The following is a 24,587-nucleotide window of genomic DNA, read 5'->3' as shown; positions in this document are numbered from 1 at the left end:
GTGTGTGTGTGCACTGATCAATGCATCAGGGATGTTCTGGACCCACAGAGGTTCAGTTAGGGATTAAGGCCAGTTTCCAACCGCTCCACTCTCAGGACCCATTTGATAAATCCAATCCTCTCAGATCCACAAAGGCGGCTGAGATGCGCACACAGTTCAATCAATACCCTCTGTTTCTTTGACACTCGTGTCAAGGTCACGCACGCAGCCAAGCCTTTGGGAAACATGAGCAGATAAATAGATGAGCACTGGGGGCATTGAAATGCATTATGGTAGCCAGGAGCTCAAAGTTGTATTTAAGATATTGGATCGGAATGAATTAACGTCGCGAAAGTCGTTTTAATCTCTTATATCATATTAGATGTCGCCTGCAATATCGGCGCAAGTCTGAGGGAAAGATGATGTATGAGGGGATAAGGGAAGCTAATCACTGCTAAATAGCACCTCCAGTGATTTGGGGGATATTGAGAACCTCCTCTCCGTCCCATACGCCACAGATGGATGTGTCGCTGAGCCCCGTTATTAAACCCACAGGAGAGGCCTATTTGTCTCCAGTTTATGGTGCTCACATTTCAAAATGTTCAAAGGAAACAATCCGTCTCTGCCTGAGAGGGACATCATAACAATTTTCTCCTCATAATATGTTTCTTGTATACAACAAACATATTATACCGAAGGGAGATTAACCCATGGATGTTTGTCGCTTTGGGACCTGCTGCAGTTTTAAAGATGTGTTTAAGATACAGGGACGGATCGGTTGTTTACTTCTTAATTACACTATTTTTGTCTTGGTAGTTATATTTTCTTATATGTAAATGATGCATTGAACCAGTGACCATTTAAAATAAAAAAAGAATTCCGGGGTTTTTGTTTTTTTGGAGTTGATGCAAGAAACTGCAATGATCGAGGAAGATTTAGATTTTTGATTTCATTTTTTTGAATGAGAAAACTATATGGAATATTGCTTTTGTTGAGAAATCAACAATAATTTGCTTCAGAAGTTCAAAATTATAGCTCTGACTCTAATTTGTATATGCTCTATTTTATAAAAAGCTCTCCGTTTTTTAAAAAGGTTTTATTAATCGTTGAATAAAAACATAACGTTAAAGGTTTTCACTATAAGACTTGTGTGACACATTAATTGCAAAGGACCGTGAAGTATTTACTGATAATGATTAACTTAAACAGCCTCTTTAAGCCTGAGATAAATGTTGTCAGTGGAGAATATGAGACACAGTCAATAGAGACGGATGCTGATGGGTTTTCTGACGAGTATAATTTATCTTTATTAGAGGCTTTGTCACCCGTCACCCGTCACCCCCACTCACTCACTCACTCACTCACTCCACTCACACACACTCACACACACACACACACACACAAATCATGTACTTTTTATTTACCAACTAATACAATTTTACAAATCAAACATCTCCTCCACAATGTAAAGTGGAAATAAAACAATGTAAAGTGGAAATAAAACAATAAAACAAAAACAATCTAAACAGTGATTCTCTCTCTTTTGTTTATTATGCAATCGCGATTTTTTCCTCCCTCAGATATGGGTTGTCCTCCTCGGCCACCGTATGCTATCGTGGCGTTTCCCTGCTGAGTGAAGTGTCACATCAGTGAACCCGAGACCTGTTATCTATCGGTTCCACGGAATCGAACCTGGTTCATCACACACTCACACACACACACACACAGCGGACCGTGTTTCCTGTAGCGGGTCAGGATGAGACGCGCCAATCTGGGTGAGAAACAAACCTCCACGTTTCTGTTTCTTAAGCTAACACTTAGCTTGTTTGCTAACGCTAGCCGGTGTTGTGATGCGATGTGTTAGCGGGATGTTGGTGCACTGACACGGTAACAGTGACGCTGTGTTAACTGTGGTTGTGTCCGGTGAAGGTGAAGGAGGCCCCGGGGCTTATGTCGCCAGCGGGTACAGTGTTCACGAGGAGGAGAATGAACATCTGCAGGAGGGACTGAGAGCCAAAGTCAACGCGCTGAAAAGTGTGAGTTTCTCCCGATGACACGAATCAGCTGCTGGGGACACGAGTCTGTGTGTTTGTGACATTAACGTGTTGATACTGGTTCCCACAGCTGTCTATCGACATCGGAACGGAAGTGAAATACCAGAATAAAATGCTGGATGAGATGGTGAGTTCCGCTTCAATACTGAAACTAAATATCAACAGCAATTAAGACACATACCAGTCCTACACAGTGTAATAATACCTAATAATACTTACTCAAAAGTACAGATATATGATATTGTGTAATTTATTTCATGTGATATATAATCTATTTGTGTCAAAATCCCCAAAATGCAAATAACTCCTTACCAACGCTGTTATTAAATGTGGTAGAGTTCAGAAAGTACATTACTTCTATAACTATACTCGTTTTAGAACATATCCTCGTTTGCACAGAAATGTGCTGCATTTCAAATATCAAGGAAGTGAATCTTTTATAGTGTTGTGTCGTTTAATCTAGATTTTCAGACTGATTCACATATTTAATGTGTAAAAAGTACTAAAATACAAAAGAACTACTTACCAAAGCTGTTATTAAATGTAAGAATCCAGAAAGTAAATTGCTTTTATCTGAAATGAAGTAGAGTATAGTTAGTATAAAATAGCATCAGATGAAATTAATCTATTTGTGCCTTTATACAACCTGGATATTTTGTAAGTTTTGTATTTAATTTCCTTGTTAGATTTGGGTGTGGTTTACTTGTAAGCCATCGCTGGTTTCTTCCAAATCCCACACATATTTTTAACACTTCCTATTATGCATTGATGTTGTGTGAAATAAACCAAACTAAATTAAAGATAACTAAAAAATATACTACTGTTCTTCAGTCTCCTGAGCTGCCTGTTACATAATAACACCTGGATCATGATCATTTTCTGGACTTGGGACTTTTACTTATCTCTCTCTCCCACACTAGGACTCAGACTTTGACTCGACCGGCGGCCTGCTCGGTGCAACCATCGGCAGAGTGAAGCGGCTGTCCAGAGGCAGTCAGACCAAGCTGCTGTGCTACATGCTGCTCTTCTGCTTCTTCGTTTTCTTCGTCCTGTACTGGTTCATCAAGCTGAGGTGATCGGAGGAACCTCCTAGAGTTGGTCCCTTTGTAACTTCACATCTCCCTCCCCCCACGGTCGCTGCTGCGTCTCAAAACGAGACCAGCGTAATGATGATGATGATGATGACAGGCAGGGGTTTAAAAATAAAGTGTTCAGCTTTACAGGGGGCCAGTGTCTGTGAGCATTTCATACAAAGACCCCAAAATAGTCAAGAAAGGACCGATGCTATTTGATGTCTGTACAGTAAAACTAGTTTAGGAAGGTGAAACGGTCTGAGGTGATCAATGATCACATGTCACGTACACCCTAAGTGGATGATACCAGAATTTGTATGTCCTAACAGCCCAATTTACCTAAAGTGAGAAGATGAGAAAACATGAAACCTAATATAACTGGAGAAGATACTGCGTCAAAAACCTTTTCAGCAACAGATCTGTGGATTAGTTTTTCCACCACAACCTTTGCTGTGTCACTGAAAATAACTATTGTTCATAAAAGTACTAACGTTGTAGAATGCTAAAGGAAATAAACTGGTGTATTTTTGATTCAACAATGAATGGAAACACCAAGATTTGTCAAACAATGAGCAACAATGTCCTTCATAACTGTTCTAATTCTGTTGTAAAAATGTTTTTTTAATGTAAATAAAGACGTTTTATGCAATGTATTGACCATTGTACGCTACTTAAACACACAGAGAAAATACAATGAAAAGAAGAAAAACTGAACTTGGACGGATATTTTTGTCACAGACAGCCAGAATCCTTGCAGGTCATTTATCTACACAGCCACTTTATACACATAACTTAGCTCATCTAATTAAAAATAAGTTTAGTCTTAAAATTAAATAATAATCTTTTACATAGCACACTACAAATGCCCTAATAAACTTCATTATTCTGTGTTGGAGCACACGAGTTTCATTCAGACCAGTTTTGTGAGAACAAAGGCAAACAGAGTTGAAGAGAATCAGAACTGCACTTAGGTGATCGGTAAGTCAGTGTCAACAGTTAGCTCATTATGAGCAGAGCTGCAGCATCAGTCTCTGTGTCAGCTGTTGATGACATCACTTCCTGGGAAGCGTGTCCATGTATTTGCATATGATTCCCAGCATGACCTCATCAGCTCCTCCACCAATCGACATTAACCGGGAATCCCTGTGGAAAGGACAAAGTTAACACAGTCCTGCCACATTATTTGCCCCGCCACTAGGTGTCACAATAGTGTAAAGTACTGGCTTAGACAATCTACATCAAACACTGTTACTTGATTAAACACTGAATCAACAGGGTCAGAGGCTTCCTGTTGCGAAGTGTTGGCCTTTGTTTATCCAGAGTATAATCACGTAAACTTAACTGCACGACTTCGAGAATTTAATTGATCACATGCTGTGTTTCCGTGGCAACCATCAATTAGTCTGATTTCAGCTTTGTGGTGAAGGAATTAAAAGGTCTGTATTTATATATTTATATAGCGCTTTTCAAGTCTTGATGACCACTTAAAGGGCTGCACAGGAACAAGTTATTGCCATTCACCCATTCAGAGTCTATGAGCAGCACTTTTTGTATGAGGGGCAATTCGGAGTTCAGTATTTTGCCCAAGGACACATCGGCATGCAGATTGGAAAGACTGGGATCGAACCGCCGACCTTCTGGTTAGAGGACGACTGCCCCTGAATTAGTCTTTGACTTCATGTAAAATACTTGGACCAAAAACTTGATTGAGATTTTGCCAGCTGGTGAGACTGCTGTTGCCATAGAAACATCACCATGTTCACAACAAAGAACACACAGCTGGCAGCCAAATAGAAAACCGGTTGGATCCGAACCTTCATTAGCGGTATATCATTTGTTTGTTTGGGATGATGTCAACAAAGTGAAAAAATAATGAAACTGAACATCGCAGTACAATATGTTATAAACCTTTGTAGACAAACCTATACAGATAGATTGTTCGTCTCATCGTTCTCACCTGTAAAATCTGCTGACCATCACTTCACTGGTGAAACCCATCCCTCCCCAGAACTGGAGACAGCTGTCCCCCAGTTCTCTGGACAGACGACCCCCCTTCAATTTGGCCATGGATGCCAACTTGGTGACATCATTGCCTTTGATGTACAATGCTGCAAAAAAAATTATATATACGAAAGGAAAAGAGAAGTAAGAATGTATGGAGGACAACAACAATGAGGTAGAGTCAATGGTGTTTTTCCAATTTCGATATTTTACCCGTACAACTGATCAATGCTTTGATTATAGAAGAGGAACTTGTGTGAACTGTGCAGCCAGATAATCACACACCACAGACATGTATCACTACCTAACACTGAGCTAACCGCCTGCTCGGGGCCCTCTTGTCTTTTAAAACAGACCTGCTGGACATATCAGCCACATCATCGCTGTAGAGTTCAGTCGATGTCAGACTTTGCTACAGCCGCCTCAGTCTTATCTGTGGTATTATGTTCCACAAGAACACGTGTCTGCAATCACTGGCTGTGATTTTCCTAAAATACTACACGTGCAAATCAAGCTTGTTTGTTCCCTATTCAGACTTTTTTGAGTATTTTAATGATGTGTTATCTATATCTGAAAGAAACATTACATCCTTTTTTAAGAAAAACACCTCAACCTGGAAAACAGGGGATGTTGCAGATATATATTTGGAAAATAAATGTTTTTTAACCCAACGACTGTTCTCATGACGTTACTCAATCACCTCCATGCTCTGAACCAAGCCTGGTAGATGCTCAGAGGGAACAGAGCTGCCCAGATGCAGCAAACAAGTATGCTAATCGTTCTTTTATTGTTATGCCTTCCCTCTTATCAGGTGACCCTACCTGTAGCGCAGTGGAGGAGGGAGCGGAGGAGCTCAACCTCCGTCTGCAGCTCAGCCAACCTGAAGTGAACCACCTGGTTGTGGAGGACGGGCTGCTTGAAGATCTTCCTCTGCTTCGTGTACTTGATGGTGTCCTGAATGACGTTGTCCATCATTGTCAGGACTAGAGGTGTAGAGATCAGAGAGACAGAGAGGAAGAGGTGATGTCGGGTTTTACTGAATGACAACAGCTGCATGTCTGTGAATATTTGTTCTTTATGTCTCTTATTTTTACACCTCCGCACCGGCGACAGTCCGTTCGTCCAATTCTCGTGAGCAGGATATCTCAGGAACGTTTTGAGGGGATTTCTTGGACTCAAGCATCAACTGATTAGATTTTGGTGGTCAAAGGTCAGTGACCTCACAAAGCACAGTTTTCGCCCCCATCCTTGTTTTTGCCTTATCTCTCGAGCGCCGTCAAATAATCCTTTTCACATTTGGCACAAACATTCAATTGAACTTGGACTTACTTTTGGTAGCCAAGGGTCAAAGGTCAAGGTCACAGTGGCTTCAAAATACGCCTGTGATATCTCAGGACTGCTTGAGGGAATTTCTTCAACTTTTGATCAGTTGTCACTTGGACTAAAAAGATAAAGTGATTATGTTTCACTGGTCTAAGGCCAAAGGTCACAGTGACCTAATATGAATCTGGAAAAGTATTTATAAATATGTACAAGGAAACTGCTCTGGCATATAGCTGCAGTGCGGTAATTCTAGTTTTATTATGATGAATAAAACCAGACAGACTAACACATCAGTGTCAGTGATACCACGTACTTTCACCTCTGCTTTATTTCTACATTTTCATTATGTCTGCCCAAGAAAATATTGGCTCATCCCCAAAACTGATAATTAAAAGCAAACAACTATTTTAAAAGAGATTAATGGCTTAAAATATGTGACCTGAACTTACTGGAAACTAACATCAAAACAGAAGTCAGAGCACAAACTGTTCACTTTCATTTTCAATCCGTAGGAGGCAGATGAGATTGAGCAGAAGACCGATGAGTAAAAAGAGTGAAAGATCAAGTGAGAAATTAAAGTAAACTGGGAATGATGATGTCAGATCACAGGGGGATGCCTGGGGGATTTGGATCACAAAGTAAAGCTCACTCACTATTGGCCACTGCCCACAGCCGCTCTTCCTGGAACTGAAGCATCTGGTAGGTGAAGCCCATGCCTTCCTCACCGATGATGTTCTTGCAGGGCACACGGACGTCATCGAAGAAAACTTCCGCTGTGTCCGATGACCACATACCCAGTTTATCAATCTTGCGGGCAATGTGCACTCCTACAGTGGGAAAAACAGGAAAAGAAAATAATCATAATAATCATGTGCACTAATTCAAACAAATGCTATTTAAAGAATGGAAATGCAAACATTGTTGAGAGGCCAAACATTCTGAAAGGTTTTGTCCCTGGCTGGCTGCCTGCTTTTTGTAGAAAATGACCGAAGCCGTTTTCAGACATGAACTCCAGAATAATTGGGTCCAGACATTATCCAGAGTTTCACATATGAACAACACAGCAGGAGATTCTACAACAAGAACATGTCTGGAACATCGAGGCGAGGGGTGGCGTCTGGGTAGAGATGCAGGACACGATGTATGCATTAAGCTGCAGAAATTACTTGTTTTTGTAGCAGCACATCAACACCAGCATCAGCCTTCATCACCAATAGGTCTCGAATTTTGTTGTCTTTTCATGTTGATATCTTCGTCGGCATCTTCTCTGTGTATGGAACCTCTTTTTCATCCTAAGATATTTGTGTTATTTTAGTTCCTTTCACTTTTGCGTGTATGGTGTGTTTGAAACAGCATCAACACGTCGTCTGTGGACATTTTCCTTCTCACGTGGGCTCACTCTGACATTTTCCTGACATTTTACTAGGGGACTGGAAGGAAAAGTTCCAATAAATATCTGGAGCAACTGACTGGGACGTTGGCTCTCACATGCAGCTCCTCTGGACTCCTACCTGGCAGGTTCATGGGCAAGCAGATGAGAGACTTGTTCTTGTGTGGGGGCCCGTCACTAGTGTTGGCAAGGAGGCACATCCAGTCCGCCTGGGTGCCGTTGGTGGTCCACATCTTTCCGCCGTTGATCACATATTCATCCCCTTTCCTCACCGCATTGGTCTTAATACCTGAATCAGTGAGTGTGTGAATGTACAGAGAGAGAAACGGGGAAGATGAGTGTGAGGTTTAATTAAAAGTTTCAATGGATGAATGGATACATCTACATATTTTGCAGCAGAATAGTGTCAAACATAAATCATACTATTTCAGAAAAAAAGAAGCAAAGACGTTGTGAAATCTAAGGACAGTGAACTTGAGCCATTTTACATGATGTTGCTTTCAGCACGTTGTCCTCTACTCAGAGATCATCAGTGTCAATCTGATTGTAAAACGATCTCATTTCTGGCTCTTCAATCATTTTGCAACATTACTGAATTTAAAAAGGTCCCTTCAGGGGCAAAAAAAAAAGGAAACGATAATAATAAATGACAGGAAGATGATGACGGCGAGATGTACTTGAGACATCAGAGCCAGCTCCAACTTCACTAACTCCGAGGCAGGCCACTTGGTCCCCCGTGATGGAGGGAAGGAGGAACTCTTGCTTTAGCTCGGCTGAACCAAACCTGCAGAAACACACATGTACAATGACATGAACAAACTCTCTGACACTAAGCAGAACCCAAGAGCATCTCATCTCTCATACGTTCTAATCTAAACATTGTTGTCAGGCGAAGTAAAGTTGTGTGAAACTCTTTAAATGTTCAGTGTAACTGTGGCAGACAGAACAGCAGGATTTGTGCTTTAAAACAACACTGCCATGTTTCAGGCATTCACAGCTCCAGTGGGACAGAGGATCCTAAAGCCCCATGGTCTCCCCCTTTTTGTTTTTGCTGCTCTTTGTGTTTAAACCTTTTTCCGGGCGAGTGTAGATCCTCTAATTAAGCTCCCGAGACCCAAACTGTCTGTTTCACAGAATTGTGCCATGTGCCACAGGCAGCTGCTTCACAGCATGGGGACGTCGCACAACAAGCCAAGGCCCTACACGGGTCAGACAAACAATTACCAAATATATTAACACACCTACCCTCTGGAGAGCCACTTTGATAAAGGGCTGTGCAACAGGCTGTATTTTTTAACATATAACTCTTAACATATGTGACACAGTTACAGAGGCGTGAGCGATAACGATTTTTACATTAAATTCTACTCGACACATGAAGCCAATCTTTGGTTCAGAGACTGAATAATCAAATGCATGTAATGGACATAAGGGTAACAGGACTTCCTTACTGATACTGATCCCATAATACAATTTGACTGTTCTATCAGGGGGAAAATGCTCGGGGCTTGTCACAGTTATAGCTTTTCTATATGTATGATATAAGGCATTCGAGAAAATAAACAACTGTGATTGAGTGTGTGAGATTATCCTTAGTTTGTGCACCAGTGCCTTTCAGCGCCAGTTGTTCAGGATTCTCTGAGACCACTGAGTATCATCACAGCCGAGCAGATGGTCCAGCAGAGTTGATATCGATTCACATAATTTTTTGTCACAACTATTTTTATCATCATATTTTTCCACATTCGAGGAATTTGTCACATAAAAGCAAATATAAGCTAAGAAGATATGGGTGTAAAAAGACTCCAGGGTTTCCAAAGTTTCACATTTGTGAATTTATGACCTATATGTCAAGTATGATAAATATGAACAAATATCAGACTCCCAGAATTACTTCCACTACCCACAAAATTGAAGATAAGGTGAAGTAGCTGAATAGAGAATAACCACATTATCTCGAAAACTACAGGTAGAGACAGTAGTTATCATTTCAGATCAATTCTGACCAAGGTGTTTGTTATCATTTCCACATTCATCTTGTTTGTAGTTTTACTGCAGTGTGATAATATCTGGATTGCTGAGAAAGAACTACAACACACAGAAACATTGCAAACTAAGCTTGCCACCAACATCTTTCTGCTAAACTTTAGACTCTTTTTTAGATGTTTTAAGACCCTGTGGTTTGGTTTTAAAATCTATTTACAATATCCAGGATAAACAGGGTGTCAGTTGTTAACATGGGTGTCAATACAAGCAATGTTTTTTCCCATCTCAAAATGAAGCACAGGCATGTAGGAAGAAAGGGTTTGAAAATGCACAAGTGGCTCCAGTGCTGGTGTGAAAAAGCACAGACATCGCTGCCTGAATCACTGATGAGGGGTGACTCACGCTAAGAAAAGGCAGCGGTGGAGGGAGATGAGTTACACACACAACATGCGCAACTACCCGAGGACATAGCAGCCAAGCCAAACGATTAAAGAGTTGACTCGAAAGGGCGAAATAAAAAACGCTGGATTCCAGTTATGCAACACTACTGGCTGTCTCTGGGACTGTACCTGGCCAACGCAGGAGTAGTCATGTCAGTTTGAACACCGATGGCCATGGGGATGCCTCCACAGTGGATGTTGCCCAGCTCCTCTGCCACTGCGACGCTGTAGCTGAAGTCCAGACCCAGGCCTCCATATTCTGCACATGGACAAAAACACACTGTTACCGCTGACAGTTCACTGTACATTTGCAGGCAGACATTATTTCCCATTTGCAACTCAGTTGAAAGAAGAAGAAACGATGCAATGCAAGCAATGCAAGTCGCATTGGATAAATAAAAACTCGTCGGTTGGCTAATAAAAGCGGCCGATATGAGCCGACGCTCAATTTTGACAAAATGCACCAATATAATTTTGTATTTTACAGAATATATATTTATATAAGTTTATTTCATTCATCGACTAAACAAAACTGTTCAAATGCAAACACAAAATCTCAAAGCTTGAAAGAAAAGGAGGAGAAAGAAGAAGAATCTTATATAATCTGCCCCTCTTTCCCAAGACATTGATTAACAAAGCAAAAAGAAAAAAAAAGAATAAACAATGCAGAAAAGATTTGTGTTTACATTTTATATGAAAAAATGATGTTCCCTTTCCTTCTCACTTTCTGGGTATTTAGCCTTTATTAGATAGGACACAATTAGGTGTGTGAGGGGAGGAGAGAGGGAAGACACGTAGTAAAGCACCAGGTCCGAACTGAACCTGCAGCCGCTGAGGACTCAAGCCGAACCCTAAATACACCCCATCATCTTACACCTACCTTCCCTGCATGTCTCCCCTTCATCTGTAGTGATATAACTACAATACAATCAGTGCCTTCTGCACACGTACACACACACACAATGCACACTGTTATTCATACATGATTTTCTGAAGTGATCTGTTGGCACCGTATCATGCACTCTAATTGATTACAGGATGTTATCATTAATTGCTGTAGCTGTAATTATGTGTAAAAAGCCACTGCTGGGAGATGAGCACTGCGAACTGCGGATGAGGTCCCCCGTCATCTCAGTGTCATCTCATATCTTCTACTTTTTGTGTGAAACCTGATTTTGTTCTCTTTAACCAGCCCATTTATTGAATAAGTCAAAAATGGACGTCCATGTCTTTCATTCTGGCAGTGGAAACATTTGCTCAGACCCCAGGTCGTTAATGGAGTGGAGCAGTGCATTATAAACCATGTTTAAAACACCACTTTGTGTCACTTATCTTCATAAAGAGCCATCTCTACACCTTTCCTTTGCCTTTCATCATCAAATGCAGCATCCATTGTGAATTAAATAGCCTGGGTTTATACTCATACATTCTTTTCTTTTTTGCCCGACACTCATGGAATTAGTGAGCTAATGTTCCCACTCTCATACTGCATTTCACTGGTAAACATCCACGCATCCAAAACCTGTCAAAAATAAATCATTATGAAAAAGAAGGGTCTCTGTGCAGCACAAATAAATTGGACCACATCATCTCACGCTGGTCTCGCAGATTTAACGTGACAGCTATTCATTTAGGACAAAATCTTTTGGTGGTAACGCCCTGTCAGCCAAGTATCAAGTCTGAGCATCTGTGAAATGCTCTGTGCTCAGTTTTTGGGTGATGGATACAAAATGCTGACTGACAATGAATAATTCTCAGCAAATTTATGACATGGAGGCTTGTAACGCTATGAAAGTGGTTTAATATCACCTGTCAGGCTAGTTATCGCGTAAAGAAAAGCACAGTGAGGCAGACTGTCAACAGAACGGGATTTTTAAAAAGCAAGCGAAAGAAATGGGGACAGAGAAAAAAGGGCGATACAGTGGGATAAGCAAACAAGGGAGTGGGGAGAGAAAAAACAAGAGGAAACAGGTGTAGCTTTGCGGTGATAAGTCTCTGAGCGTCGGAAACCCCGCGGAGGATAATGTGGATGAAGGGAAGCGGTGAGGTTTGTCCCACTTTAAACATAACAGCAGGCCGCCTGGTTGAACAAGCAAGCAAGAAGAAAAGCAAACTAAATTCTATCACAAATGTTGATCCCCTACACACAGCAGATGCTCCTCGACATTTGTTGTCAGGTGGAGGATATAGAGGCAAAGACGGGATCACGAAAAGAGGCACCTGATAATAATGCACGAAAGAGCGCCCATGAATAACTGTCGAAAGTTAATTTCGGAGAAACGTCTGCAACAACTACTAAACTGTAAAATAATATATCTCACAGAAATGTATTATATTATTTTACTTTTTGTTTTTCTCAATTAATTTTGAACGCAATAATTATTGGTCTTGAATGTTAAATTTAATTTGATTCTATGTTAAAATACAAATATTACACATCCTCAAGCTGAATGTGTGTATTTGCATCTGTATTTAAAAAAAAGATGTAGAGCAACGATAGTTTTATTTATTTTTTTTACTGTATTCTGACGGTAGGTTTTTCCAACCTTTACTGCCAGATACATTTTTTTGGGGGGCGGTTTTACAGCCTAACATGGAGATGTTTTCAATTCACAATAACAAACGATGCTTTTGATCAGAAACAGACAGTTCACGGTGTTGCTCAAGAAGAAGAGAAAACTGTGTGGGCTGTCAGGGTTTTATCTGTCTGGCAGGAGAGGAGGTCATTGCCATGGTGTGAACAGCGGATACCTGCGGATGTCAGCACAGAGGAAAACAGGCAGGGAGCCAGGGGTCATCCCTGTCTTCTCCCTCAACATGGCTGCCTGGGGAAAACTTCCTGTTCTCGTGTTTTGAAAGGTTATAATGTCTCTCCTTGTTCATGGGAAAGGGAAGAAAGTAACTGTTGAGTTTTTGCCCCTCCTGACTAAATAGACACAGTGTCCCGCTCCTCGAGTTGTCGACAGAAAGATACTTCCTTTTTCAAATATGTGGCAATAAAGTTAGACCACTGTCTATTTCATCATCTACTGCCAGAGCTCTGTTGTTTTCCTCCCATATTTAATGTCATCATTGCCTATCAGGGAGCTCTAATTAGTAATTATGTGTTATGGCCATTTTTAAATGTTAACTGACGGCTATGATCACAGACACCAGGACACAGCTGCCATTAGACAACATCTTTACAACTCATTTTATAATTGAAAAAATAGAGTGAGATAACTCGTCCTTGTTTCCCTTGCAGTTTACGTTAGTGTAGAATTGAGTGTCTAAAGGCAGACATCGTACAAACAGAATATCAAGACAACGCCACTTAATTAGCTAGATAAGTAGATAAATACTTTATTGATCCAGAGAGAAATTGAATTATGGATCAGTTCTAAAATAAGTGGATTTGCATCATCAATAAATTACAACATCTCACCACATTTGCAGATGTTTTGCTTTTATTACATATAGAAGTGTTTTAAGGGCTCAGTCATTTGCTAAAGGCCTTTATTAAGAGTTTTTTAGATTTTTTATTGTATTTGACTTGAGTACCTTTCTGATCAAGCGCAGCCACCCACCTGATCCGTCATCTCTCCATTGAACGGGCTCTTTAATCCCTATTCCCTATTCACCCAAGGCCTCTAAATCAATTAATAACACAGTGCTGAGGTCTTCTGAGAGTATACCTCATTAGTCAGCACTGCGGTAATGGGACAAGTCTGTAGTAGCTACACAATTATCTGAAGAATTATAGTACCAGCTTTGGTCATTCATAATATTGTAGAGAATATTAAGTCAGATGCAGCAAAAGCTACCAGAAAGAGCCCAAATCCAGAATAATATAACAGAGGAACTGCTTTTTATCTTAATACCACACAATGTTCACGTATTAGCTGATTTTTATGAAAAGACTATGTCAAAATTCTTCATTAAAATGTAGATGTATGTTACAAACTTTGTTGACTTGTGTACTTACATTATCCAAAATGTTTCCGACAATGTTCAAACCCAGAGAAATCCCCAATCTTATTAAACGTTTAATTTTGGTCATCTTTCAATAGAATCATATCCAGTGACTAGAATCAGGTCAATTTAAACTGATAGTAATACAACTAATAATTGTCTTTAATTCAATCGAGTATAAATGTCCCTCTGTTGTCATTTTCTATATATTATTTTATAAATGTACATCTAAAGCATGTTTCTGGTGCTGTTGATCAACCACCTGATAGTACAATGTGTTTTCACACGGTCTTCCTCTGGGCTGCTCCTCCTCTCTAATCCTGGCAACTAATGCTTGAGGCTTGTTGAACTCAGCACATTTTAATTCCCTCGCCCTTCCTCTTCTTTGACCTACAGACCCTGTAGCGGAGTCTTCTTCACAGGACTCGCTGTGCAACGTTACTGTGAACAGATTTGTTCATTTCAGTGTCAGTTGTCGGATAATCCACAACATCTGTTTTTGCTACAGTGATACTATCAACGCGAGACAAAGATAATAGTAAAAGCAGGAGAACTCGCTGAGATAATTAAAGCGATTACTCTGAAATAAAATATGAAACTTTAGATCTCTGGATGACAAACACTCCCCCATACATCTCTTCACGTATTCAAAATGAATTAAACTTCACGACCACAAATAATGTGTGGTCCTCCTGTACTGTACTCATCACACTCCCTCATCCGGCCCAAAAGCGTCCCAGCTGGGTAAACATCTGGAAATGGGCTATACTGCAGCAGACAGCTGTTGTGGGGAGATGCTGTGACACCAGCACCCATCATCACAGTGGGAACATTTCAGAAACCAGACCGACGGTAATGTATGTCTGTCAAACGGACCGAAAATGTGCGGAACATGAATTCAGCTGTGAAAAAAGACCTGCCAAGTGCTCAGTGGAGCGGAGGTGGTCAAACTGTGCACATGCTGACGGATCCCTCGGTTTCTCATCTATTGAAGTGCGTTTGGATTCACCCACTCTGTTTCAGGGAAATGTAAAATGTTACTCTGAGTAACTTCTATTCATGTGTAGTCACTGGTAAAAAATGTTTTATCATATCAGACATATGACTGGTCATGAACTAGTCTTCATTTTTGTATGAGTTATCAACTGGAATCCCCAGGAATAAAAAATAGGCTTAAGTCGGAAAACTGTTTACCAACTTTAATGTCTTCAGTTGGGAACACACACACATGAATTAAGTTAAAAAGTTATATAAACACAATTGGAAACTGTATTTTAAAAAAACTTGTTTCATTTCCATGTTGCCAAATGAAGCATTTTTTTTTATTTGGTTAAAAAAAAAATACTCCGGTATACTCTCAAAATACTTTCAGGATACATACAACTCATACACCATTGAGACACTCACATGTGATGGACACATATTCAGCAAGCACAGGCCAAGTACAGTATGGGCGTGTAGCTATTTTTAATGCTCTTTAATCAATCAATTAAATTTTATTTGAATAGCCCGTATTCAAAAATCACAATTAGCCTCAAAAGGCTTAATGTGTACAAGATGCAAAATACTCTGTCCATAACCCTCGACTACAATGATGAAGAAAATAAATAAATAAATATATCACTATAATATCTCAGTATCAATTTGTGAAATCTAAAGCCTTCTGTGAGACACAACCAGGCTAAAGAGTTTCTTTAGTTTATTTGGACTGGTTCTTATCATTTGCAGGAAGGTTCATTATCTCCTTAGATCCTTTCAAGCATTTCTCAAAATACAAAAATGCTTCTGGGTCTTTAAATCAAACACCATTTGGTCTTATCTCTGTGCTTCCGATAATGCAACAAATCTCACAAGATTCAGTTATGAGTTGTCTCCAATAAAAAAAATGTCATCTTAAATTTCACCTCAGAATCAAAGGGGTAAGAGGCTATCCCAGCATGCACTGCCAGTCACTTACAGATCTAACAAAGATACAGGTGGTCAAACAAACCCAGACTTTCACTGCTATGGGCAATTTGATGCCAAACTCAGTTTCCCATCCAACAGGGAAATTAAACTTTACCTTGGAGGTTGTCACTGTTGAGCTGCTGCATCACTCTAATGTTTGCCTATGAAAGTGAATGTGCTACATTTATAAAGACAAACAGATCATCTGAAACTCTTACCGACTGGTTTGTTGACTCCCAGGAAGCCGGCACTACCTAAGATTTTGAAGATTTTGTGGGCTGGAAACTTGCCCTCCGCTTCCCACTGATCTACATGGGGGTTGATCTCCTGGTCGATAATCTAAGGCACAAACACAACAGGGGAAACATATATAATTTAAGCATGTTTGTGTGTAACAGTGTATATTTAAAGTTATATTTCGTTTTTTAAACCTCAACATGATCCTGACAACAAATACCAGCCCTGTTATTCCATCTCCTGTCCCCCATAGGACCAAAACGATGTAAATTATGAGTAAAAAAAAACCTCCACATGTATACAATGATTGGTTTTCCTGCTGCGTTGCATTCATCTTAACTTAAGTCTATGTAATCTATCTGTAGCAGACAGCAAGATATGGTATAACATATCAATGAATAGAAAGCAGGCTGGGAAACCGTATTACATGGTGAATGTGTAACAGTGACAATGATGCATGGCTACAGTGATGCAATGCATGGGATGCCATTTCCTGTATGTACATGTTATCAGTCTCCTACTGATAACACGTAATACGACAACTGCAGGCGCATAAAACCATGAAAAACAGCTTTAATTTCACTCCAAGTCATTTTGGTGCAGTGAAAAAATGCAAGAAAAACAAAATAACAGAATCCAGTGAAAAAACAAAAAAAATGCTCCAACAGGAAACAAAACTCCTATCTGGGATTTTTTTTTTTAGGGCTGATACTGATGCTTTTGTCCTGGCGCAGCTGGCAGCCGATACTGTGCTGATCGTTGGCATCTTTGCATTCGACCATTCATAAGCCAGTTTTTTTAATGACTCAGAGTTGATCCCCACCATTTTCTCCTTGGCAGGGTAGGAAACCAACAAGTGAGAGTAAAGCTTGGTGCTGAAACCCAAAGTAATGACATTCCTTCTGGGTTAGCAGCCATTGCATCTATTCCGCCACAAACCTTGAGAAACTGAAAAATGAGGGATGGCTAAAATACAAGCTTTTATGAGCAGAATAATAAGAAAGCAACACATTTGCAGCGTTGGTACAATTTACATCATGAGAGCTGAATGACGTTAAAGCAAGGGTTGGAAAAGCTCACAAGAGAAGGCTACAGTTTAAAAATATGCAAACGATACATCCCAGCCCCTCCCATCGGCCCTCTTGTCCAAGCTATGCCCCCAAAACACACAAACGTAAACTGCCTGACAAATGATAGAAGCCGACCTCTGTGATTCGCTCACTAACTTCTGGCTATCGTCTCTGCCTCTGCAGTGTGTATCTCTACGACAGGAGACTCGGGGCATACGCAGTGAGGGCACGGGCAAGGCAGGTCGCGAAGTGACAGACAGGTACGCCAGCGACCAATCATTTCATTTGGGCTGAATTTATCACACTTTTGTGAGGGTCACAGCCCCCAGCTTTTTTCAGATCACTTTATTTATTGATAGTTATCGGGACGTGAAGAGGATTTCAACAAAAAAGTTGTTTCCGAAACAATTTACCAACCGTACATTACATTACATTTAACTGGCCGATATCGGATTTTTTAATAACAGGCTAATATGAAATATCAGCAAAAGCATCATATTCATTTCTCAGAATAAAATAAAACATTGAATTTATAAGGAAGGATTCAAGCGATCATGTAACTGAATTTTACATAATGTTCTTCGAAGGTAATAGTTACTTTTATTTTGTCAGCTTCACCGGTGTATACAACTAGTAGCCCGGTTTTACAAGTCGTGAACGAGAACTCGACAGGAAGAGAAGAGTGGATTACCACCTGTATTTGAAATGAGTGTGTGAATGAATGAACATTTAGTGCAGTGACTCAACCTGAGCACAATGAAGGGGTCCACAGCTGGAGAAGCACTTATGACTGACCAATCTATTGAGGCGCTCACACTGGGCTACTTTCTGCCGGGAACTCACGCTGCTTCACAAGGAGCAGAGCTGTGAGAGCTGTGGTGACGGTTACAGTTAGTGTGAGATTATTTTTGTCAGTGTTTCTTTTTTTTTTTTTACACTTCTACCTGGCACAGCAAGCAACGGGATGCTTTAAAGCCGAGTGAGTCAACAAAAGTTCCCACAAAACAGTTTTAAGTGCTGTCCCTGCCACTTAAAAGATTTAAAATAAAAACGTACGTGCTGTGACTTCCCTTGTCTGTTTCTTGCGGAGTGCTTTTCAAATTAAAATGTCCTCAAACAAATGGCTTTGCACTTGTCGGCTAAAATATTAAAACAACTATAACTTGTGCAATATAGACGTTACTCAATCAAATGTGTCATTTTTAATGGGCTATGGCTTCAACAAACCCATGCTGGTCTGCTCCACAGCCGCGTCTCCTTGCTCAGTGCAATGGGCTCTAAATGGAGGGTAAAGCCGATGAAAAGCAGCGATTAAAACAAAAGAGGCATTTAGTTGAAACAGGGAACATAAAATTGAAGCCAATAAAAGGAGTTAAATGAGCCATGTGCAATAAAGTGGATCATGAAAAATTAACCACATTTGATTATTCTCTTCATCCAGTTTAGCTTTACACCTCAGCTAGAGTGAAAGTGCAACCGTCAGCTGGACTAGATAAAAAAAAAACAAAGAGCTGAAGAAGAAATCTCAATTGTTTTTTCCAGGGTTGCAACACGCTATGCACACTCATCTATTTCTTCCAAAACACACAAAGCCAGACCGGCAGGCCGTTTGACCAGCCAAGGAAAACATGGTGGCTGAGGAACCATCTGAATACAAGGCAGACAGAAAACATGGACATGGATACCTTCAACAGACATACAGGCTACACGTCTGGGCCTGAATCTGGGAAAATAAAGCTTTAAACACAACAACTTGCACATTAAACACATGTCCTGTTTCCCTTCATCCCTGAAATAAAGTCCACTTTGTTCAAAGTTCAAATCCTGAAGACCGGAAGGGAGGGAAGACGAGCTGCTGCAACGGAAACATAAAAGGTCAATCAGGGAGTAATCCTACATCTCTTCACAAAGGTTAATTTGAACTATCTGTGTTGCATACCAGAAACTTTCACATCACCAGTCTGCCATGTAGTAAGACAGAACATTGGGTTATCAGGCCTTGCATGATGTAAAGTCAGGAGATTCTGACCTAATCCCCTGGCACCCAGGATTACTCCACATGAGGAAAGACACTGGGCTGCATAAGAATTGACTTGCAAAGAGCTGGCCAACAGTAAAGAGAAACAAATGTCTGCCGTGCAACTTGTAAACAAGGTGTCACTTTATTACGACAAAGTAATGTTGGTTATTTCTCTGACTAATACTTTGGATATAGCAGAAACTAAATCTTAGTAGTAGTAGCAACACCAAGAGTGAACTCATTCTGAGTAGTGTGATGTTTTTGTCTGAACCCGTTCAAGGCCGAGGGAGAACTAACCGAGCCTGACCCGAACCCGACATGCACTCTGTTTTTTGTGTTACTCTGTCCCTCACACGCATGGTTACTGCTTGTTTTCCCCAGTTACAGACATGTGCAGTGTGGAAGATTACATAGATAGCCCAGCCAACATGAAACAATCCGACCCAAACTTTAGTATCATATAAGATTTTTGTCCACACTCCAATTCCGAGGAGTTCTGAGAGGTACAAATGTTACCATCTGGAATAAGAAGCTGTTTTAGTATAATAATTAAATATTAGAAGTAGGGTTGCAAAGGGGCGGAAAATTTCCGGTAAATTTCCGGAAACTTTCCATGGGAAGTTAAGCTCGGGAATTTTGAAAAAAAAATGTTACCGCAAATTAAACGCTGAGCAATAAAAACGTCATTCAAAACTGTATTTTAAAGATGTATGGAATGCAGCACACACTGCACGTTGAATTTCTCCATCACATGCGCAGTGCATTCTTCCATCACATGCACAGATAATTCCCAGCATCCTGCACACTACAGCCGGGCTATTGAGGCCACACTACTGCATTAGCCCAAGGACTAGTCAGGTAAGTTTTGATGATATTACTGGGGAAAATATATTAGCATGCTGATTGAGGATTGTTCATCTGTTCATCTAGCCTATTTCTATTCATTTATCCATCAATTGTAAAATATTTTTAAAGACGATTCCAATTGTTTAGCTAACTATTTATATCCCTGGCATTGCATTAGTGTTTTTTACAAGCTTTTTTCTCATCTTATTCTACAGAACAATGCCACGTGCACTATCTCATGTGTGGAGACATTTCACCCCAGCCAATGTAGAAGGAAAGGCTGTGTACATTTGCAAATACTGTGCAAAGACCTATGTTAAGAATGCCACAAAGATGCAGAAGCATATAGTCAAGTGCCCAAAGGGGCTCAAATCAGCTTACAAAATGTTTATATTTATGTCTGTATATGACAAGGTAAATACAGTTAGTATAAATTACCCACAAAATTTCTAGTTTATTCCCGTTAATTCCCATGGAAAGTTTCCAACTTTGAATATTCCCGGAATTTTGCAACCCTAATTAGAAGCATTAATTTAGTCTGGTGGCATAATGGGTTAATTAAAGTCCCAAACAATTCCATAGGATGGAAACATAAAGGCATATACCAGTATCTAATTTATATCAGGATGGTTTTTAACTAATAAAATCTAATATGTGTGTGTGTCTTTTCTTTAAAAAACTCTATAAATAATGGTTGAATATTTCCCAGCAATTGTCAAATTGTATTTTTGCTCGAAATGCCCGTCCCTAACATCCTAGATGTGTCTGGCGAAAAGGTTTTGTTGTATGGAAGGGAAGTCCCAGTTTGAAACCAAGGGATGCTGCACATGAATAGACTCTTCCTAGAAACGCTAGGGAAATCACTTTTGGCTCCTTGTCCTTATTAACGACAGCAGATGACCTTGCACACACACACACACACACACACACACACACACACACACACACACACACACCACCACACCCACCCACACCAACTGTGGCCAGTTTGATGGGGACTCTCCGGAAGCCTGACTAATTTCTTGCCATGGAAATGCTTTGAAGCAGTCTGTAAATGAGCTCATGAATATATACACCCTTCTATGTGAGACACACAACTAGACTGACAATAGACTACAGGATTTCCTATAACCCCCTCTGTATACATCTATAAACACACTACCCTTGAGTGAATTCTTTTCATAAACCCTACTGCCTCGAGTTCCCTTTCCGGCACTACCAACATATTGTTCTGCATTTCCTTTTCACATCTCCATCCTTCCCAATATTCCCAGTGCTGCTTTATTTTCAGCCTTTCTCATATCCTTGGACGGTTTAGTCACACAACAACGTTCCCTCCTTTTACCGCAACATATCCACTAGCTGAGTTAAATTGGTCGCCTGTTGTTATTTTTTGCAGCCTCTGTCTCTGATAACTGTCTGGTAATATATATCCTATGAGTCAGGCTGATTACGAACACCCCCTTAGATTTTTCCCATAATTTCCATCTGGTGATATTCAGTTCACAAAAGACAAAAGCTTTGCATTAAAGAAATAATTAACTGAATATGTTGAGGCATAGTAAACATATTTTTGTAAAAGGAGTAACACTTACAATGTCGGATTCAGCATTTGGATGAGTATGAGAGGGGCAGAGAGCTTTTGGGAAAATACATGTTTGAATATGAAGCTGAGTATCAACAGGCAAGTCCACAGCATCTTCTCACAGTCAACAAATGCTCTCTGAAGCAACATAATACTGTTTAGTAAACATCCACTTCAGAGATACATGCTACTAACAAAGCAACAAATTATGTACTTTTTTATAGCATCAAATTCCAACTGAAAATACCTGTTTAAATGTTTTTTTTGCAGGACTGACCTAAACTTAAGTCTGGGGACCCGTCGATGTTCACATTATTTAAGAGTTGTGAGTCCAGAGTGTGAAGATTTTCAAACACAAGCCAACATGTTGTGTGCATCCAGATCTGTGTCAGCAGCTCCATGATTCCCGCCATGTACCACCAGATGTTAACAATCTGAACTGACAGATGTAACTGCAGCTTTCCCAGGAAGAAAGAGCAGAGACGCTGGGTCAACATTAAAAGGAGGAATGTTGGAGTGAAGGATGGATCATAAACACATTAAATGCTTGTACAACAAAGCAGGGTTTGTGGTTAGCGAGGTTGTAGCTTCAGGATCTTATTCCTCCGAAGCTGTTTCACTTCTTTCTGAGGTGAATCACTATGGTAAGTTACGATGCACCTCTAACCTCCTCTGGAGCCGATTATGCTCAAGATAACATCAGAACAGTTCAAATACTGACCTGTGGTGACAACTTATCAAGAGCAAAATTCATTTTATATTTATATTCATGATAAAATATGGTGATATATGTTTCCACGCTGGTTTTAATAGAGAACTTCGAATTATTTGAATTCAACAAAGACCCTTTGATTCCCAACAGGATTTTTGTTATTACAGCTCAGAATAAGATGAGAAGATTCAGTGACTGTATATGGAAATAAAAACTAAACCCTGTTTCCATCCAGATCCATGAGTTATTCTCCCAGAAAACTAGGGACATTTTGAAAAACATCCTCTCAAACATTGTTAAAGAAAAATTCTGCACCGTCCATTAGTTTGATCATATTCCTGCTGACTAACAGACAAAAACATAAGTTCCTCTGCAGAGGCAATGAACATTTCAGTCTGATAGACCTAATCACACCATACCTACTTCTCTCCTCCTCCTCCTCTCTCTGCAGTCTGAGATCACTTTAACTTCTTAGAAAATCTGCATAACATGTTCATTAGTTTGATCATCATCAAACAAAATAAGCAAATATACTCAGTCGGTGATGATTTGAGTTTATTTACATTAGCCTGACTATTAAATGTTGTTATTTTTTCAAGTGTGTCTTTTCTATTCCCGTTGTTGGATCATATCGTTTACGTTTCATTTGAATGAACTGAAATGTCACATGTCCATAACTGCGTGTACCTGCAGGCGTAGGCGTCTTCTCTCCTATCACATTAAGAACTTTATCCAGGACCGCAGCGATGATTATTGTAATCAGAAAATCTGCATCTCTCGTGTAGGCTACAGTTCTCAGAGCCAGTGGACCACCAGCTTCAGAGCACAGGTTATCAGGAGGATCGATGTCAGGCTCAGGATGTCCTGGTGGATGTTGGGTGCATTTACTTTAACATTTTGAAGTCTCACCTGTGCTTTATTCATCTGTCTGTGCAATATCAACGGTTCATGTGCAACTCATTCACTGGAAATATCCTCACACTGCATATATTTCTTAATTACAATCATATGTTTCTTTCTATATTTGTTTATATTCCTTAGACAGAAGTATTGCATGTTACCTATTACTTACTGATGTCTTCTTAACTCTTGCTGCTGTAACAAAGGATCATCTTAACTTTTCTTACTCGTTAGCCCTGAAGCTACAAAGTCAAGCCCCCCCACATCACCTTAAAAACTCCATATATTATGGAGTCATTCTAGTATAAAGACACATTATGATGATATATTAAAAGTTGTCTTTACAACTTAAGCCCAGTTAGAGCAGATGTAAAGTAGAGTTGGTTTGTTAGTTAGAGGTGAACCTCTGTTTGTTATGATGACCTCTCACCCACTTTCCATTCCCGGCCCTCCAACAGGCTTTTACTGTCACTTCCGGTGTAATAAACACAAGTTCCCAGCTAACACGTACTAATACTGACACATGACAGTGATTAGCGGCTAGCACGTGAGCTAACCACGCTTTGTTTTCATGGTAACGCCACAGCCTGCTACATGGTTAGCATCCCGTACCTTCCCGAGGGACTCCCTCAGTGCAAAGTGCTCCTGTGTGTAGATGACATGGTCCCCCGCGGTCTCTGCTCCGCTGCCGCTGCCGGGTCTGGACGACGTCTTCTCGGACAACCGCCTGACTCCGACCCGGGAGCTGAATTTGTAGAAGTGGCGGCTGTCAACGCACAGATTCAAACGCAGGGCTGCTCCGCACAGCGCCATGTCTGTTTACTGTGTGGGCGCATGCGCAGACCGCGGCTCTCACTAGGCTAGAGGGGGACAGGTGCTGAGTTTGTCCCGGTTTGTCCCGGGATAAATCCTTCAAGGGATAGATACATTTGAAGTCAATCAATTTTGTGTTATGCCTCCTCACTGTGCCTATATGACACATAAACAAAATATTTCAATTGATACAAATGTCACATGATATTGTCGTGATATTGTATTGATATTGTTTTATTGCGCAGCTCTACATCAAATGC

General features: G+C 40.3%; 2 protein-coding genes across 2 annotated transcripts; one reads left to right on the top strand and one right to left on the bottom strand.

Moving 5' to 3' along the window:
• The first annotated feature begins 1,561 nt into the window (after positions 1-1,561).
• bet1 (Bet1 golgi vesicular membrane trafficking protein) lies at positions 1,562-3,759 on the top strand. Its single transcript, XM_035182892.2, has 4 exons — positions 1,562-1,754; positions 1,909-2,015; positions 2,104-2,160; positions 2,954-3,759. Exons 1-4 carry the CDS (start codon positions 1,736-1,738, stop codon positions 3,107-3,109), a joined length of 339 nt encoding a protein of 112 aa, XP_035038783.1. The 5' UTR covers positions 1,562-1,735; the 3' UTR covers positions 3,110-3,759.
• On the bottom strand, positions 3,707-24,371 carry zgc:85777 (uncharacterized protein LOC405871 homolog). The gene is made up of 9 exons (XM_035182891.1): positions 24,127-24,371; positions 16,363-16,483; positions 10,376-10,505; positions 8,498-8,604; positions 7,942-8,109; positions 7,084-7,257; positions 5,929-6,090; positions 5,064-5,214; positions 3,707-4,249 (listed from the first exon to the last, which is right to left on the bottom strand). The coding sequence occupies exons 1-9, from the start codon at positions 24,325-24,327 to the stop codon at positions 4,159-4,161; spliced, it is 1,305 nt and encodes a 434-aa protein (XP_035038782.1). The 5' UTR covers positions 24,328-24,371; the 3' UTR covers positions 3,707-4,158.
• Between the last annotated feature and the right edge of the window lie 216 nt (positions 24,372-24,587).

This window comes from Hippoglossus stenolepis, chromosome 17 (genome assembly GCF_022539355.2).
Source record: "Hippoglossus stenolepis isolate QCI-W04-F060 chromosome 17, HSTE1.2, whole genome shotgun sequence".
NCBI lineage: Eukaryota > Metazoa > Chordata > Actinopteri > Pleuronectiformes > Pleuronectidae > Hippoglossus > Hippoglossus stenolepis.
The sequence above is the reverse complement of the archived record's forward strand: the minus strand, read 5'-3'. Positions and strand labels throughout refer to the sequence as shown.